At 35.7% G+C, this 19,547-nt stretch overlaps 1 protein-coding gene across 1 annotated transcript; it reads left to right on the top strand.

Annotated features, from left to right (window-relative positions):
- The first annotated feature begins 365 nt into the window (after positions 1-365).
- Positions 366-18,059, top strand: LOC145666778 (facilitated trehalose transporter Tret1-like). Its single transcript, XM_081734332.1, has 3 exons — positions 366-435; positions 8,451-8,580; positions 15,239-18,059. The coding sequence occupies exons 2-3, from the start codon at positions 8,478-8,480 to the stop codon at positions 16,558-16,560; spliced, it is 1,425 nt and encodes a 474-aa protein (XP_081590458.1). The 5' UTR covers positions 366-435; positions 8,451-8,477; the 3' UTR covers positions 16,561-18,059.
- The last annotated feature ends 1,488 nt before the right edge of the window (positions 18,060-19,547 follow it).

Genomic DNA, 19,547 nt, shown 5'->3' with positions numbered 1-19,547 from the left:
GCTTTATGTTATTTTTATCGAGTCATCAACGAAAGTCCGCTTAGGTGTCAAATATCCTTATCAAAAGGGGCAATAACCTGACCTTGCGACAATAGCTAAAGTAAAAGCAAGAAAGAAATAGTAAAGTACCCAATAACTGAATAAAGAAACATCATGAAGATATCTCGGCAATATTTACTACAATAAAACAGAAATGACATATTTAGCAAATATTGGAAGATAGTTTATAAAAGCAAACATTTTAAATACGTCAGTAATCTTGTGTAGTGTTAGTTGCTATAAATTATCTCGAAGATTATGACTGCAACGCAAATTACGTTCTATATATATCTAGGTTACTTATGACATAAACTACTTAATTTAATGCTTAAAATTCAGTAAATACATTATTCTCGTTGCTCTTCTTGTATAAACTCTGAAACTAAGCGAATGCAAGTAAGTGTGAAAATTCTATACTTTAATTAACAACATTCGAGTTCCAAGTTATAGATGGTATTTTTCCAAGTAACTTAGTAGCATTGCATAGTTCTGTGATTATGATCAGAGTTCAGAAAGGCCTTATTACGATTTTCTTGTAACAATTTAAAAGTTTAAGAACGAAAGCTGACATTTGGAGTTCTGTTTACTCCATTTGGCCATTGGAAAAATATTTTCTAGATCTAAAGTGAAAGATTTGGCTAACGTAATGTTCTGGAAAATTCTTTTGACTTGTCTGTGTGTTTAATATGTGTAAAGTGCCCGAACTCATATCGTTCCTCAAGAGTAAGGAACTCTTCTTCATTGACCTCACCCTCATAAATTGAGAGTGACGTTGAGTGTGGGATAGTTGCAAATGATGTGAGCGTAAGGTCAAACTGGAGATTTCAGTTTGAGTTCGAGTGAATGTAGTATTGAATTGGTTATGTAAACATGAGGTCGTGAGTGTGATGCCAGAGCGTATGATGTTGAGTGCAGTTAGGGGTCTTTCACATATTACGTAACGCGGTAAAGGGGGGGAGGGGTTCGGCCTTGCGTTACGAACTGTGACAACGGGGAGGAGGGGGATTACGTCTTCGTTACATGTTTTTTCTGTAGTTTTTATTTTTATTCACAGGTTTATATACAATCTTTTAAACAAATAATTTTATCCAGTTCTTTTCATTTTTATAAATAAATATTTCTATTGTTTTGGAAAATATCGAACTATAGCCTATATAAATTGAATCACACAGAAGGGATTCGAAGGCTCTACTAGACACCAGCGTGATTGGTGACGAACCCTGCGTGTATTATAAAACTACGTTTTGTGGCTTTCGCAGCATTGCGTATCGCAACCATCGCTTGAAAATGCTATTACATTCCCACTCGTATAACTATTTCTGAGAATATTATTTAAACCTTTCTGATTTGAATCATTACCCACTATTTTTCTAAGGTGTTACGCATGTGAAACAGAATGAACACTTTTTCGTGAAATAATATTTTCCGCGACGGAACGATCCACGATTTGCAGAGCAAAATAAGAGACAAAAATCTAATTCCTCGGATATTCATCTCGTACTGCATCTTTTATTTTCAGATTTGAATATTTCTGGAGAAATTGTGCTTATTCGCATTCTGGCACCGATTCAGGACAAGAATAATTTGAAAAGAGATAAACTGAAGTCAAGTCCAAAGAAGATGCTCGAAAGCTTGTTCACAAACGAGATGTACGTACCTGGTCTTTTACGTATGCAGCCACTTCGAATCTATGGTTTACTCCTTTGCATCGTCGACACTGCCGAACTTCAAATACACAAAGCAACCTGGATCCCGAAAAAAGAAAGAAGAAGGTCGATGTCGGTTCTTTAGATCTTATTTCACTTGCAACCTTCGGCATTATTTCCTCTTTGCTAATCATCTTGACAAAACGATTGGATCTCCTTGCGAAAACAATTTGCAAGAATTAAGACTGGTTAATGAAGCAATCTTATGGGATTAAAATTATTGTTACGGTACTACCATTTTCTAATACTTTGATTTGTTGACAAAAAAACACTATAAGTATATTCAGAATACAAGCATTTTGTAATAAAAAGATTTTTATTGTAATAACCTCCAAAATCTGCAAAATCAGTGTACAGTTCTCTGTGTTGATGCAGCAGGAAATTGTGAGGAAATTGTAAATCTATTAGAATTATTGAGAAAGAAGCAGCACAATATACAGTAGTTTAATTAAGCCAGAAATAATGACATTGTCAGTAATCCGCTGACATAGTTTCACACAAACTGAAAACACCAGTTAGTTACCACGTGAATAAAATATTCTTAAATAGTTATTGTTCTGCTATTACGTTAATGCCATATTATATCATTTTGTTAGTCACTTCCATCTCTGATTATGTATAAAATCTAATTTTCGCGTTGTGGAAGTTTTGTTCACTAACAGATTGACCAGTATGTGTAAAATATGTGTGCGATACAGTAGGGTCAAATACTAATGTCTTTTATAAATGGTTGAAAATAGTGTCAGGAAGGATCCTAAACACATGCTTGAAAACAAGGAAAATAACCCTTACTAGAATCTGAAATTGAGACCTACTTTTGTCGCAGGTGGAGTAAACTTACAACACCAAGCCACGAGACCTGTTTTCGTTTATCACAGTCAGGTTGTCAACTCTGAAAAATAAAATTACCGGCACCTGGTCATAATTCTCAAAACAGATGATGAATAATTGTGTTTTAAACCTTGAAATACATAGTACCTGAAAAAAGTACCGGTCAATTGGCAAGCATACTCACAGTTCTTTTGGAGCTGACTGAAAAGTTCTGTATAGTTTTGTTGCTAAAAACTATATTAATATAAACAAGAAAGCAACATCAAGTTTCCACACACCTCCATATGCTTGGCTGAGGTGTGCTTTAATGTACTGACATTAGAAAGAGAGTTATTGTCACTCAAATTTGTTACCACCATTTATATTAGTTGCATAATAAATTCATTTAACCACCAACTTCATGAGACACATTGATTAATATGTTGTATAAATAAATTATAAATCAACTAAATTATAAATTATATATACAAAATAGAAGAAAAAATATAATTACAACAACGTTACGTCATTTCTATGCGAATTGTATAAGTAATTACTGCTCAACGAGACCAGGCTTCAAGTTAACTGAGATTATTCATCCACCTTCTTTCATTATCATCATCATCATTCATTTTCATCAATTCTTACATTAAATTTATTGATACAAAATTATCAATAAAAACAAAATTCAGTGATCTTGGATACTGGGTCCGTACCTGAAGATAAGCCACTACGTAATCAGAAATAATTGTCAGCTTTTATTCTGCTGAAAAATATTGTTTATTTTTTTGTGTATTGTACAGGACTATATAAAAGTATACTGTTAACTAGCAAAGCATGTATATTATTGATTGTATTCTTCTAATGCCAACACACTACTCCTTACAGTTACGCAGACACTTTTTATAATAATAATAATAATAATAATAATAATAATAATAATAATAATAATAATAATAATAAGAAGAAGAAGAAGAAGAAGAAGAAGAAGAAGAAGAAGAAAATAAAAGGAAATCTTTAAGTTTTACGTCCCGCGCTTATGCCGGTTAGGCTAAAGGAGACGGTAATGATGAGAAATGAATGAAATGGTGGAATGGAGAAATTGGGAGGAAACGGGAGAACCCTGAGAAAATACACGCACACGGTGTTTGTCCACCACAAAGTTCATATGGCGCGAGCGGGATTAAACCAAGGACCCTAGATACCAGAGGTGAACACTATCACTGAGCCGCCGCGACCAAAGAACAAGAAGAAGAAGAAGAAGAAAGTAAGGCCTATGTTTAGTTAAAGAGGTCCAGCTTTATCTTCGAAAAACTGATAAAATTTTTCTTATAATATTAGGTTATGTTAGCTTTGATTGTATTCATATTCCCTTATGTGCGCTTCCGGTAAAGTCTCTACAGCATTTTGCCTTTGTCATTTCCTCAACATTAGTACGATTCCTTTCTTAAATGACACAGAAATCAATTACAATTCCCATACTTCAACTCATTTCTTCTGTAAATCTTATATTTTTACGCACTTCTGGACCCCTTCTACTAAACATAGCCCGAAAGGAATATTAGAGTATGATTAATATAAATATCATTACAAGTGAAATAACTAGTACAGACAGGGATGCCGGAGGATTTTTCTAAGGGCGGGTAAAGACAAATACTAGAGGGAAGGGCAAAACATCGACATACAAGCGCAGTCGCAAATATACACAAACTTTGAAGCACGCGTCAAGATAATTCACTCTGTGAAAAAAAAATATTCTTATTAAACACAGTAAATATTTCTCCCATTATACTTAATGTAAATATAGTGAGCACTGTAGTATGTGAGAGCAAATTAGTTATGTTTTGATATCCAAGAGCTAAACACCCTTGAAAACCTAAGGGGAGCAACTGCCCCTCGTTGCCTCGCGCTTAGGGCGGCAATGCTAATATGTAAACAGTCTGCAGAGCAATAAGTTGGAAACGTAAACATTAGCTGTTTTTGAGTGTATTAAAGCATACAATATTTATATATTTACGTATTCATATTTTGCCTAATTTATATATATGTTAATATATTCCTACTTTGCATATTAAAATTTAAATATATGTATATAATATAACAAAGAATTAATTGTGGAAGAATAATTTAGTAATTAGGTAGATTATATTTATGTGGAATTTTGTATTTACAAAGACATAGGGGAAGGACTTAAATATTTTATTGATATTGATAAATCTACTATCATAGATGCAGTATAAATGCAGTAATAGCAGGGGCGTCATTTCAGACTTTGCTTGGGGGGGGGGCAAGAGCACCACCGACATAAGAATTTCACGTTTTATACCACTATATTAGTAGGCAATCGATTAAAGTATATGTACTCCTCAAACTCTTGGGGGGGGGCAATTGCCCCCTCCTGCCCTCCCTAAATGACGCCCCTGAGTAATAGATAGCTACTATTGCATATATTTACAATATTAAAACATATGAAGTCTCTATATCATACATAAAGACGAAGCATAGGAACTGACCTTGTGAAAAAAAAAAAAAAGTTTTAAAGACAGAGTTCTCTGTTCCTACGGTAACTGAACACGTGCAGAGATATGTAAAGCAGCGTTGCTAACCGTAATAAGCAACTAATGTGTGTTTGCTACTGCATCCAGCGTACTGGGCTTACTACATAGTACAGTCACAATAGGAGGATACGATGCAAGGAGTAATGTGGCGGGAGCCTTCATGCCGGATACATCTATTGTTAAAAACGACCAAGCAAAGTTCATGGCCACATGCGAAAATACCTAGAACAATGAGGTGTGACTTTTTCTCTTCTTGGCCAGTTTTCGCATCTCGAAAGAGGATAGCATCAGTCAGCAGCTATTCTAACCGTCGAGAAAAGCGAACCTAGGTTTTTGAACGATGTTGGTAGCTTGTTTGAAAAAGAGAGAAAGGTAGTTCTTACTCTCAGATGCCTTCACCCCTGTCATGTAAATAAACTTCCACAAGTAATTATTTATACTTGTACAAATTTTCTTGATCATATTGTTATCGGAATATGTAGTGTAGGTTAGTTTGTATCTCTTGGTATGTTCATTATATTTAAAACTAGGCTTATTTCAAATTGTGGTTGTATCTCCGGGTAGTCGCTACATGGGAGATGCATATTACTCGGAACGGCTATTGGATGGTAACCACTAGCAGAGGACGTCTTGCGTGGAAAACCATCACATTAATGGTAAAATCATTTAAATCTCGAGAAATATGATATAACAGGTTTATATATGTAAACATGTATATAGTTGTTTCTGGTATAGTGTTTTACTTAACCTAATGTTTAGTTTATATAAAAACAACACAACTTTCACAAATGATGCACAAAAACAATGACTCAAGCAGGTGAGAAACCTTCGGAAAAGCGCCACCAGAGGGCAGCACTTGTTGGCATACAGGACGGGGACCATGTGAGTTGAAAATTATCGGTGCATGATACATGTTTTATATCAATTTCCGCGTTATAATCAAGATTAAATATAGTGTAACACACATGAAATCAAAGCTTGGAATGGTGTCTGAACAGTGCTAGTGGTGGAAATGCTAACAAATTTCACATAAACTTATAAATAACGTGAGAACCAAGTGTAGTGAAATATGTAGGTCATGCAGTTCAAAGACTGTAGTTACAGCCCCCCTTCACCTCAACCAACCCCCGTCGTAAGATTTAGTCGAGTGCTAAAACTTTAACACTTTCAAAGTATACAGAAATTTTGTGAAAAACAAACAATTTAGTCTATTATAAAGTGAAATCTTCAAAGTAACGAAATGTATACAGAACATTGTGCATAGGTGGTCAACACCGAGAACATTTACGACGGTGATTCAGTTTCATTTACCGTAAACAGTGTCATCTTCCTTTCTGTTATAAAAGGGATGAAAACAGCTAATCGAAATATAGCCGATGTACACCTGGCTGGACCGCGATAGATAGGACATTTCGCGAGATTCAGGAATACATCAAGTGAGTAGACATGCACAGAAGCTTAAAATTGGGATCGTATTCACATTCCCAATCTAAAGGACGAGTCTCTTACTGTTAGAAGGACTTGTGATTTGCAGTAAGATGACCTGGTTTCAGTAATGTCTCCAGGAACTTCAGGTCTACAAGAAATTCAGTCAACCAGGAGGTTGTCCCATTATTGGGAAGAAATGGGACCTACGTGGAAGCACCATAGCTACTTGGACCAGCTGCAGTGAAGACTGTGGAAGACAAACGAAGGACCGGAAAACGAGTCATTCGAAATCTAAAAGTAACATGCACGAACATTTGAAAAGTCTCAGAAAGGCCTAATTATCGATACGAATGAAAATTAATATTTTTCTTTGTAGTAGGCCCTATATACTAGTGTATAGAATTTTTGTGCGTGTTAAATTAAAATCTTCTGTTCCCATGGAAACTGTTGCGTTACAATCTTCACTAGGAGTTCCTCTCAGATATATGGCAAAAATTTACGTAATATGTTTTCTTTTCAGCTGCTTGGAGATGCATCAAGCCATCAGGATATGATGGCAGCTATCATAGGCCTACGTGTTAGTTGTGTGAGTGATATTATTGGTATACCAAAATCTGAAGTGGAACCACATAGTGCCTGCAATCTAGTCTCATAACATAGTATTTGCTTTAGTATAATTTTGTTCAGTTAATCACTTTATCATTGCTTTACCACATTCACTTAAATTCTTTATTTTTATTTTCATGCTAACTAATTATAATTTCTTCATTTGCATACAATTTTCCTTTATGCAAATTGTGTCGGCTTTCAGCCGTCCCCCCCTCTCTCTCTCTCCCCATTCGCAAAAGTGGCGGCACGATCACTTTATCTTTACACGAGGAAGACTTTTGAAATTATACGATTTGATATTTGAAGGGTGTGAGGCGAGAACATGGTAACCCACAAATTTTAGTATTTTAATTGTGTAGGTTTTCTGCTGCACAATTAATTTTCAAAGTCGGAAAGCTGATTTTTCAAATAAGGATTAAACCGACAAGGTTAAACGAAGCGGTACGCGTTGCTCTCTATCGGGTACTGCAAAACGCAGCAATTGCAAAATTGTGGGTTACCATGTTCTTGCCTCATACCCTTCATTTAAGGATCTTATAATCAATGTTCTGGAATTTGAACAATGTGTTGATACTCCTAACATACTACATACAATAGTAACCAAGCTATCATTACAACGCCAACAGTGATAATTAATTGAGAGGTATGGGAATTCTTAACTTTGTATGGGTAATATTAATAAGAATCAGTTAATTGCTTATTAAAAACTATTGTGTATTAAGTAACACAAACTGTGTTATTTAAAGTTAGTTTGAAGAAGCGTTAAATAACCAATAAATGGCAGCACGTTTCCTTATCTTTCCAAGTACTTCGTCAGGAACGACAACACCTGCTACAATTCAATCAAACTCAAGAGATAGATTTCGAAACTTTGTCCAAAAAGAAATGGAATCAAGAATCACAGAATAATCCGTCCAGTTTCTTGACATTCTTTTCTTTCATAGTTGAAAGATTTTTGTAGTTGGGAACATATTTTTTAAAGAATAAAATCAGGTGTTCTCAACAACGAACGAAACAAAATAACTAAAAAAAAAAAAAAAATGCACGAATTATTCTTTGAATGTAAGTATATTCAGCTTGTCTTTGAACAAAGTTTGAATATCCGTCTCTTGAATATCAATTTCATTTAATTATTGTAAACATTGTTGCTGCGTAAAAAATATATTGAAAAGATGGAAAACGAGGAAACGTGCTACCATCTACTGCCGATAGTCGAGCATTTACACTCACCTTAATATATAGATATGTCTATAACAAGAAGTACCTTAGATTGTAGATTGATATTCCTACTATCTTACAGGCACTCGACTAGAAGTCTCACCTAAATATGGACGAAGGAAAGCCATACAATAAGATACACATATCAAAAGGAAATGCTAGTGAAAGCATCAATAGCAAAACGTTTACTCAATATTTAGCTGCATTAATAGGTAAGTCACTCCGAAGATATAAGTTCAAACTGAAGATCTAAAAATAAGAAATACAGAGTGGGTACAACATATAGGAAAATGCCTGACAGTTCTAACAATGAATGATAGATCGAACATAAAGAGTTTCGAAAGGAGGTTAGATGTATTTTCATACAGGAAACTTCTATTTATTATCTTTAGAAGTCATTCATTGACATTGTAATTTTATAGAGAAATAGAACGGAAAAGCGGACAGGTTGGGCTCAAAGCCCAATTGAATGACCCTATGCTCCTCAGACCTTACGATATTATTAAAGGTATTAGTATATTACAAATTACATTACAATTATTTACATTATATTACAAATTACAATAATTTAAAATACAAATTACGGTATATTAGAAATAATGTATTAGATTACAAGCGTAGTATAGTTTCCTATAGCATTATTTACCAAAATTATTCTTGAGGAGTACGATTCAATTCCCATATAGTTCCACTGAAAAATATGGAAGAACGTTAATGCAAAGCTATAAGATTCCATTGATAGAAATGAGTATAAGTTGACCCCATTGAGGAAAATCGGAAGATTTTTATCAGTTTAGGTTTCCCTATGAAGCAATTGTCTCGCCGAATCATTGATTTTTGAAAAGGATAATTTCTAAAAACCTGAAATGTTACAAATTTCATATTTCAAAAATTATATGTTTTGAATGGTTTCTAAAATGTGAAACAAGTTTGAAAAATGTTGCAGTTCTATATTGATTCTTAGCCATTCTTGAATGTCATCAACCATAACTGACAACTCTGATTATCTGTGGGTCTACTTGTCTACTTAATAGTGGTTACTGGCTCTATTTCTTCCGCGTTAGGACTTTAGACGATACGAAAGGTGGAAAGCAGTGAAGCCATATCTAGCATAATCCACATGCATTTAGCGTCTAGCATCTTGACTTTAGCATCTTGGCCAAATCTAGCATAAGTTCATTCTCCCCTCTGAAGAACAGAAAAAGAACGAAAATTTAGATAGTTCAACGACCGTCGGGAGTTATCCCTTTTAGTTGAACGATAGTAGGAGTAATAAAACCAGTCAGTATTTCCGCTGTTGTACTGTTGAATTCCAGAAATGTTCAAAAATAAGCAAAACGTGATTCTACAAAAGTCTGTTTACTACTTACCCATAGTTTTATTACTGTCAACTGAAATTTGAGTGTGTGGTTAACTGGAATGTTTCTGTCCCTTTTCAATTTACAACTTGAGAACGGAGAGGATATGAGCATCAGGGGACAGCTAGTAATACACTGCTAAAAGAAATGCTTCAGGGCTATGTCGGAAGCGGCATGTTGTGTATATGTTTCTTAAAATATTATCCATTCATAAAATATAAATTCGACCATTCTTCCCTATAACGTGCCATTTACCATCATTCCTGACAGCGTCATATTAGCTTTGCACATGAATACAGTTGAAACAATTCATTAAAATAATGAAGAAAAGTAGAGGCGAGTCTTTAAAATTAGTTAGGAAAGATAATTTGAAAATCTGGCATAATTTACAAAAATCTAGCATAATTCAGACTCGTGTTTGGCATCATCGCGAGTCTCGAGTGTGGCAACCCTGGTGGAAAGTGAGAGGGGGTCATTACGTAATTATGGTAACAATACAACAATGAACCGCAGCTCAGGATTATAACTTTTCTCAATTATTTCTTGAAAGGCTCCTACAGTTCTATTTGAGAGCATTAGTGTTGCCCGTTAAATTTTAAGTTAATCATTGCCTATAAATTTAGCCATTCTAGATATATTGTTTTGAAAATCAATACAAGCATGCTGTAATTTAGCCATTTTCAAAAGGTGTGCAGCAACAGAATAACTGATTAGCCGCGAAGAATTTAATGTTTTATACTAAGGTATATTTCGTATATCCTTCAAAGCAGCAACAATAACTTTTCAACTACGTTATGTATGTGATAGTCAGGCACTTGGAGTACCGTATGTAGTGTTTCTATACATTTAAACGTACAAAGTGATTTGTAAATAAGTATGTAAAAAATATAATGCTGGTCTAGTTTTGATGCACCACATTTTGGAAGATTTACAGGTGATTAATACTTTGTATGAAAAGATATATTCATAAGGAATTTCTACAAGCGACAAAATTTTATACAAAGTAATACAGCTGTATTTCAGGTTTACAAGTATAGGGTTACTAGTGTAAAATCATTACAAGTGCTTTAAGGTGAATAAAATAAGTGAATTCATATGAAAGAAGACTCTATTAGATGTTATTTTTTGCCGGTGGTGTATTTCTGCACAGTATACAAAAGTGATATTTTATGTTTGCAAGTGGAACGTTACTAGTGTAAAGCCATGACAAGTGCTATTGAAACTCACACATTTGCCTAAATCCACTTCTTTTTCACTGTCCTCGCTTGCACGTATACCCACAATCCCTGACGCGCCTGCTCCCTTCGGACGCGCTCCCGTGTGGGCCCAATAGCTTCGCTTTACCCTAACTCGGTTAGATAGCATTCGTGCTTTTAGTGGCCACCTAGCACAGGTTGGTTTGTGCTTTGCACTGTAGTTCTTAAACCGTACATCCGGAAAACGTATTTATACACAAATCGAAAAAGAATTGTAATTTTTCAACAATTATCTCTGGTGGCCCCCTTTAATTTTATCTATGCCAAGTGACATATTTTCATGCCGCCCAGCGCAAATCTTTTAGGAGACAATAGGAAGTAAATTGGTGAAAGAATTACAATTTTTCAACAATTATTTCTAGTGGTGCGCTAAAACTACACCTGCACGAAAAATGTACATAGATATACATATAATAACTATGTAGAAGGAATGCTGAAGGAATTTAAATTACAATGTTAGTGAGACAAATTTAAAAAAAGGTTGAAAAAGTAATTTAAGCTGCTCTAATTAATTAACTTCCTTAAAAAACTGTTTCATCCCCTTCACGTATATAACGTTCAACACTCTCTGAAACTGCTCTAAATGTCTTCACAGCAGAATTTTCAGAACTATGGTTGCGCTGGTATTCATTCACATTGCATTCATTCTATATTTCATTAATGCTTTAATCTATTTGTGCACCCACGTGGTTGGTTTTTAATTTGTTGAAGTAGACATGGCGAAAATCCGGTTGGAGATCTTCTTGGCCTGAAAATAAACGAAACCACATGAATATTTAGTACGGAGTATATAGCAAAAATTATGATACATAAGTTTAATATTTAACAAAACAAAACCAATAGACAGCATGTTTTATGGCCACAGCCATGTGTCAATATGAAGGTATCTGAAATATTGCATCAATCTTACAACTAAATATATTAAGATCTTATTCGTTATACAGTCCATCATAGCAACATACACTTACAAGCAACGTACAGAACAAGACACGATCAGATCCGACTCAAACTTCGCCCAGAGAACATATAATAGAAAAGAAGAAAAAAATCCAAATTAGAGCTGCCCCCATCCAGAAACACCGGAGATATGCTCCGCAACATAACGCACCACGCGACAATATGACATAAGGTAAACGTCGCAAGATACCCGTTTATGTCGGAAACGGAAAGGATGGGCAGCACCAGGATATCAAGATATTTGATATGCTGTAACACTGACTTGGCGGCCATCTTGAATGCCGCCATCTTGGATATAGCGTAAGGTATTGAAATGAAAAGCGGGGTGTGTGATATATCAATGTAAGGTAAAATGCAAAAGGAAAACCTATGATGTAACCGCGAAAAACATATGTGTAATGGTATGGACGGGACGAAGTATAGAAGACTCGGGCAAAACAAACGTGTATTCGAAGGGCAGAATAATAGGGCAAGACTCCACGATAAATTTTGCGCGACAAGTAACTGCAACAGTGTATGTGCATGGAAGTGCATCCGCCTTGACAGATTATGCCTTCCGAGGATATTGGGATTCCGTTTGGAACAGTGAAAACCACAATTGCAACCCGCGATACGATCACTCGTTTGGAGATTACATAATCTACAAAGGACTACCTCTTATGGAATAGCAATTCGGCACCTCACTCCGGAGTGTGGAACATATCATCTTGGATTGGTGATCAAAAGCGCGAACTACCTGTGATTGAAGCCCACTCCTGGACACTGTTTTGTACGTTTCTTGTTCAATTTTCTTGTTTCGTGTGAACAAGAGACATTTCGGCCCCCTTTGTTTAAACTACACTATCTGAAACAAAGTGCGTACGGATGGGAAAGGCCAGCCCTGTTCTAGCTTTCATTTCTTTACGAATGTATCTTTTCCTTTGCACGGTTTGCTACAGTGTTTCACGATGGTCCCAAACAGTCACAATATCAGAGAAAGGCACCAATATCCTCGGAAGGCATAATCTGTCATGGCGGATGCACTTCCATGCACATACACTGTTGCAGTTACTTGTCGCGTACCATTTATCGTGGAGTCTTGCCCTATTATTCTGCCCTTCGAATACACGTTTGTTTTGCCCGAGTCTTCTACACTTCGTCCCGTCCATACCATTACACATATGTTTTTCGCGGTTACATCATTGGTTTTCCTTTTGCATTTTACCTTACATTGATATATCATACACCCCGCTTCTCATTTCAATACCTTACGCTATATCCAAGATGGCCGCCAACTCAGTGTTATAGCATATCAAATATCTTGATATCCTGGTGCTGCCCATCCTTTCCGTTTCCAACATAAACGGGTATCTTGCGACGTTTACCTTATATCATATTGTCGCGTGGTGCGTTATGTTGCGGAGCATATCTCCGGTGTTTCTGGATGGGGGCAGCTCTAATTTGGAATTTTTTCTTCTTTTCTATTATATGTTCTCTGGGCGAAGTTTGAGTCGGATCTGATCGTGCATTGTTCTGTACATTGCTTGTTAGAAGACTTAGAGCGCACTTAAGTGCTAGATTTAGTCACTGGATTTTTTTTTTTTTTTTAAGCTTTAATATGTTTATCAGTACTCGCAGTGTTAAAATTTCTTAATCACTGTTTTACTGGTCAGTGGCCATTCTGTTAGTTTTATGAAATATTACACATTGTCACTGGTGTGTCAATTTGTTAATATGGTTTCACGCTTAGAAAATTAACTTAAAGGGATCACACTGTACCAGATCTGAACTATAAATCTGAAAGAGGTACTGAGCACAGAACTCCTCCACTCTTAAGTTGTGTAATTTAGCAATTCTTGTTTATTTAGTGTCTTGATAAAGAGTCTTCTTTCACAAACTCAATTCAGGTTCAGACAAACGTCCCAGTTATCTAGACAGGAGCGTCATTTCAGATTTTGCTTGGGGGGGGGGGCAAGACCCCTTGATATAAGTAAAATTTCGCGTTTTTCACTGACTTACTACTATTCTATTGATAAAATCTATATACATCTCAAACTCAGGGCGGGCAAATGCCCCTCCCTGCCCCCCTAAATGACGCCCCTGTATCTAGACTAAGTAATGCAATTAATAATTATTTTGTAGCGTTGTAATTTATTTAAAAATTTATGGAAATGACGGGTGACGATGAAAGATTATATGAAACTCGTCTTCAATAGTTACTGTTTAAGTGCACCACATTTTGCAAAATTTAAAATTCAATACTCTGCATAGAAAAGCATATTTATAAGGAACACATTTCTGTAGGCGGTTGAATTAAGTAATGAGTAATGCAACTACTGTATATTTTATGTTTACAAATGTAGAGTTACTAGTGTAAAATTATTACAATTGCTATACTACATTTAAAATAAGTAAGTGCACAAAAAAAGGAACTATATTGGACATAATTTTTGTCGTGCAGTGTTCTTGAACAGTGTACAAAAGCTGTAGCTTATTTTAAAAAGTCTAACGTTACTAGTGTGAAGCTATTACAAGTGCTTTAGGCACTCGTATTACTGCGAAAACTCACATTAAGATACTTGAAAATGCAATATAAGAGTGTCATGTCAAAAAAAAAAAAAAAAAAAAAGGCCGATAATTTTGCATGATTGGAATACTGGTAAAGTTGAACATATGCAGGCGCATGCCCTTATATTCTGTCCTTGCAACAGAGTTGGAATCGTCCGAGTGGAGTTACATACGTACGAGAAGCAGTAACGTGAAATAAATTAGTGAAAGAATTACAAATGAATGTATCAGTGAAAGAATTATAATTTTTCAACAATTATTTCGAGTGGTGTAGCTAAATTTGATCTGCATGCATCAAAAGTCCTATTCGTACCATAATGGAACTTTTCAGATCCCATAGTAATACTAAATATGTCCCTGGTGGAATATATAATGGAAAATCCTATATACCAGAAATTAAATAATAAATTAAGTGTTACTATTATTAATATAGTAAAGCAAATCTTCTACCCTCCCTTACGTTTAACCATGATATATCTTTAGCATCATAAAGTGTTTACCACAAACCATACATAAGACGTCTCTTATTACAAAATATCATACACGTTTACACATTTACAAGATTTTACTTTGGCATTTACAATATACCTGTATGATAAATTTTATGTGCTGAGATCATATATGAACATTACTTCAAGAATATTTTAACTTTCTATAAAATTAATAATTTACTATATTACTTGTGAGTATCACAAAGTTCCTGATATAATAAATGTTCTAACTTAAATATGGTTTGTTGGTTTTTATTTTAGTTACCCTTGCTGGATTTTCTTGTGGAACTGCTATGGGATGGACTGCACCAGCGTTGCCAATGTTACAATCCACCAATACCACACTTACAGTTACTAACGAGGAAGGATCGTGGATTGGTTCCGTTATAGCTATCGGAAGTGTTATTGGAGCTATACCCACTGGTTACATTGCAGATATTATTGGTCGCAAAATCACTATCATGCTCATAGTTGTTCCATTTCTAATTGGTTGGATTGTGATAATATTTGCTGAATCTGTTTTGATTATTTGTTGTGGCAGATTAATAATAGGGATTGGAAATGCAGCCATTTCTGTCATGGCTCCTATGTATATTGGCGAGATTGCTCAAGTTAATATAAGAGGAATTTTGTCATCTTTTTACATACTGCTCATAAATGCTGGTGTTCTATTTGTCTACATCATTGGATCCGTTGTTTCATATTTGTGGATGGACATCATTTGTGCAGCTATTCCTATTGTTTTCTTTTTAACTTTTATGTGGATGCCAGAAACACCTCTGTATCTTGTATCCAAGGATAGAATGCAAGAGGCTCAACGATCTTTACAATACTTCAGAGGGAAGTTATACTCAATAGATAAAGAACTGGCAGAAATTGAAGTAATGGTCAAACAGGCGGAAAAAGATAAAGGTTCTGTGAAAGACATTTTCGTGTTACGTACAACGAGGAAGGCTTTCTTGATCTGCATTGGCCTAATGGCATTTCAACAATTTAGTGGATGTGTTGCCATAGTTTTCTTCACTGTACAGATTTTCAAGGACGCTGGTAGTTCCTTGTCTCCCAATTTTGCAACTATTATTGTGGGAGCAGTCCAACTTGTAGGTACATATGCTTCAACTTTTTTAGTAGATCGCGCTGGACGTAGAATTCTGATGCTTATTTCTCAATCCATCATGTGTGTATGTATGGGTATTATGGGTCTTTATTTCTTTCTCAGGACTAGTTATGATATCGAATCTTTTGGTTGGGTACCGTTGGTCTCAGTGAATGTGTTCATAGCTGCTTTGGCACTAGGAACAGGTCCGATTCCGTGGGTGATTCTTAGTGAAATCCTTCCTACATCTGTCAAAAGCGCAGCGAGTGCTATCGTTGTAACATTTCTTTGGTTTATGGTGTTCGTGGTATCTAAATTTTTTCAAAATCTTCTTGATATTTTCGGTCAAGCTGTTACATTTTGGATATTTAGTGTTCTTTGTGCTTTAGGTGTAATTTTTGTTATTAAGTTTGTACCGGAAACTAAGGGAAAGACATTATTGGAGATACAGAAGGAATTAGGAGGTGATAATGTTCGTGACATATGAATAGAGTGAAGTATCGTTTTGGTTGGATTTTAAATGTGAAGCAATTGAAGTGTTGCAACACTTCAAGATTAGGGGTGAGCAGCTGAAACCATAAAGTAATAATATAGTATATTAGTCAGTGGTTGAAACATTCTCAAATGCATTCAGCGAGAAGTCTTCCTAGTACTGAAGACTTATATATATATAAATTGAAGGGAAACAACGAGGATATCATAACCAAAGAGACAAGAAGATGCATGAAAGCAATATTTACATTCATTGGTGTTTTTAAGTCAATGTTTAACCTTATAACTTAAAAAATAATCGTCCCACAAATTTAAAAAAAATGGGCATTTTAAGAATGTCTCACGTCAGGTCTTTGAATACGTGAGACTTAACTTATATTCTGTACTAACTTTGATTTTACAATTTGCACTCTTGAAGAAAACTAACAACCAAACAATTTGCATCTTTATAGTTTCATATTCAACTTATGAATAATTCTTTTTCGCTGTGTATACTAATCGTTACTTGCTACAAAAATAGAAAGTAATACAATACTTTGAAGACATAGACATGAAATGGACATTAACTAGTAACTATTAATAAACAAACTTTAGAAGTGAAAACAATATTTGTAATTCAAATATTGGTATCACTCCTTGGACAATGGCTCTCCCCACTAGTCCATTATACCAAACACTCTCGCTTTCTGTACATGTGTTCAAATGTTCAATTCCTACTGGAAATATAACTCCTTTTCTACAAACCCAGGTAGTGGTTCGTATTTCATTTTAAAAGAAAGTGCCTATCACTGTTCTACAAAATAGTCTTAAAAAAATTATTAATTTTTTCGTGATGATGCATCTCCCATAATGCAAAAACACCTACTATCGACATCTCTTACAGAGAGAAATGATAGAACAGAACACATTCTTACAGTACATTACTTCCAGAAGTGATTTATAGTTATTTGTGCATTCTAATTCTTGAACCTTCCTCCACAAACACTGATTAAAATGGAGATTGCAGCCACTAATATGAATTTTAGGGAACAGTGTTCTTAGAGGTGTGGTTGCGACTTGCTCAAAATCAAATTTTATTAATATCCGATTCCAATCATTAATATTCGCCTTCACCAGACTGAAAAATCTTTGATATGTCTCATTATTCCTTGCTGCTTACTATCCCTTCGTGTGTACTGCACATGTCCCCTGCTTAAGGAAAAGTTTTAAACAGTGCCGCAAATGGCATAAAAAAATATCATTTTATCGTAAACGTCCTGACAGGTCTTCTTAATTTTGATGTTGCTAAGGATGCAAAATAAAAATGAAAACAAGAACTCATACTTCCGTATTGTGAGTATGATTTTAAGTGAAGAAAGGAAGTTTGAAATGTGATCATTTTGTATTCTAGTATAGTGCTTCCTTACTGTGATACTCTTTAGTTTTGTACAAATAAAAATGTTTTTAACTATAGTGAATAAAATCTATTTTTTGTAGATGATTTTGGTTAAAAAATAAAATATTTATTTTTAAAATATGGATTGTGATAATTTTGCCTTAAAATAACAGTAGATTCTTTTGTTTTATGTATTAACTTGTTTTCAGAGTTCATATTACTCCTTCCATTAAATACCGCCATATAAGTTTTGCTTGGTATTTATTACAATAGTTTTATTAATAAAATGAACGATCTGACAAATTTTCCATCAATTTCACTTCCATGGATCCCAACAAGTTAACTTGTTAACCATCTATAAAGGTAAACAAGAAAATTCTATCGCTTTTTCACCCACCACCTTTGAACATCAATATGTCGCCTAAGACGTATCTGGAAGATAAAAAATAGTCCCCATCAGTATCGACGATCTTCTGCCAACGTTCTGGAAGGCCACGAATTCCATCACGGTAGAACTTGGTGGGCTCTGAAGCGGAAAAAGTATCAATTGCATTTTGCACCTCTACTAGTTATTTGAACTAGTGTCTTCTAAGGTGATTGTCCAAAGAATGGAACAGGTGATAATCGGACGGTGCAATGTCCACGGAGTATGGCGAATGCAATAGTGTTTCCCATCCAAGGCATAGAATGGTGTCCCGGGTCATCCTACCCACGTGAGGCTTAGCGTTGTCTGTAACAGAAGGACCCCTTTGCGACTCAGAAGTGCTGGCTCCAGAGTTTTGAGTTTTTGTTGAACACGGCTCAAATGCTGACAATACACAGTTACATTGATGCTCTGACCAGCTGGTAGCAGTTCCCGATTCACGAAGCCGAGAGCAGTCCACCAAACACACAGGAGGATCTTCTGGTGCAGTGCTGGTTTCGATTGTTTTGGAACCTGTTGATGGGATGCTAACCAATGATTACGGCGCCGTGGAGATTCTTACAGGAACCACCTCTCATCACAGGCAACGCCCTGTCCAGAAATGGCTCCTTCCTTAGACAAGACAGCAAAGAAACACTTTTGTCTGCTCGCGTTGCTTCTGGTCCGGAGTAAAATCATGGAGTCTGGTCCCATTGACCCAACTTGTAGTACTTCCCAAGTTGATGGAGGTGCTGCCGATTGGTTTCTCCACTCATACTGAATTGTAGTTACAGTTCCTCACATGTCTAACCACTGTTCGCCTCAACTGCTGCCTGAAGATCTTCATTTTGTACATATGTTGATCTTCCGGCACGCGGTGCGTCTTCGAGTGTTTCGTCACCGTCCTTAAACTTGTTAAACCACCGCTGCCCTGTCCGCGTAGTCACAATACCCTCTCCAAAGGCCTGGCATATCTTCCGCCTCGCTGCAGTGGCGTTTGACCCCAGTTTGAATTCGTACAGCATACACGCCCTTATGACGCTCTGTGGAGGTCCCATGTTCATTCTGTCCTTACGCAAATTCATGGTATAACTGAGCTGCCACAACCAGACAGCATATTAGATATATACACACCAACAACTGACCTTCATCTTATCTCCAGTCGCATTCAACTCACGGTGTGAGGGCTAATTGAACACAGACC

This window comes from Thermobia domestica, chromosome 12, assembly GCF_964235325.1.
Source record: "Thermobia domestica chromosome 12, izTheDome1.hap1.1, whole genome shotgun sequence".
Taxonomy (NCBI): Eukaryota; Metazoa; Arthropoda; class Insecta; order Zygentoma; family Lepismatidae; genus Thermobia; species Thermobia domestica.
This window is presented reverse-complemented; position numbering and strand designations above follow the sequence as displayed.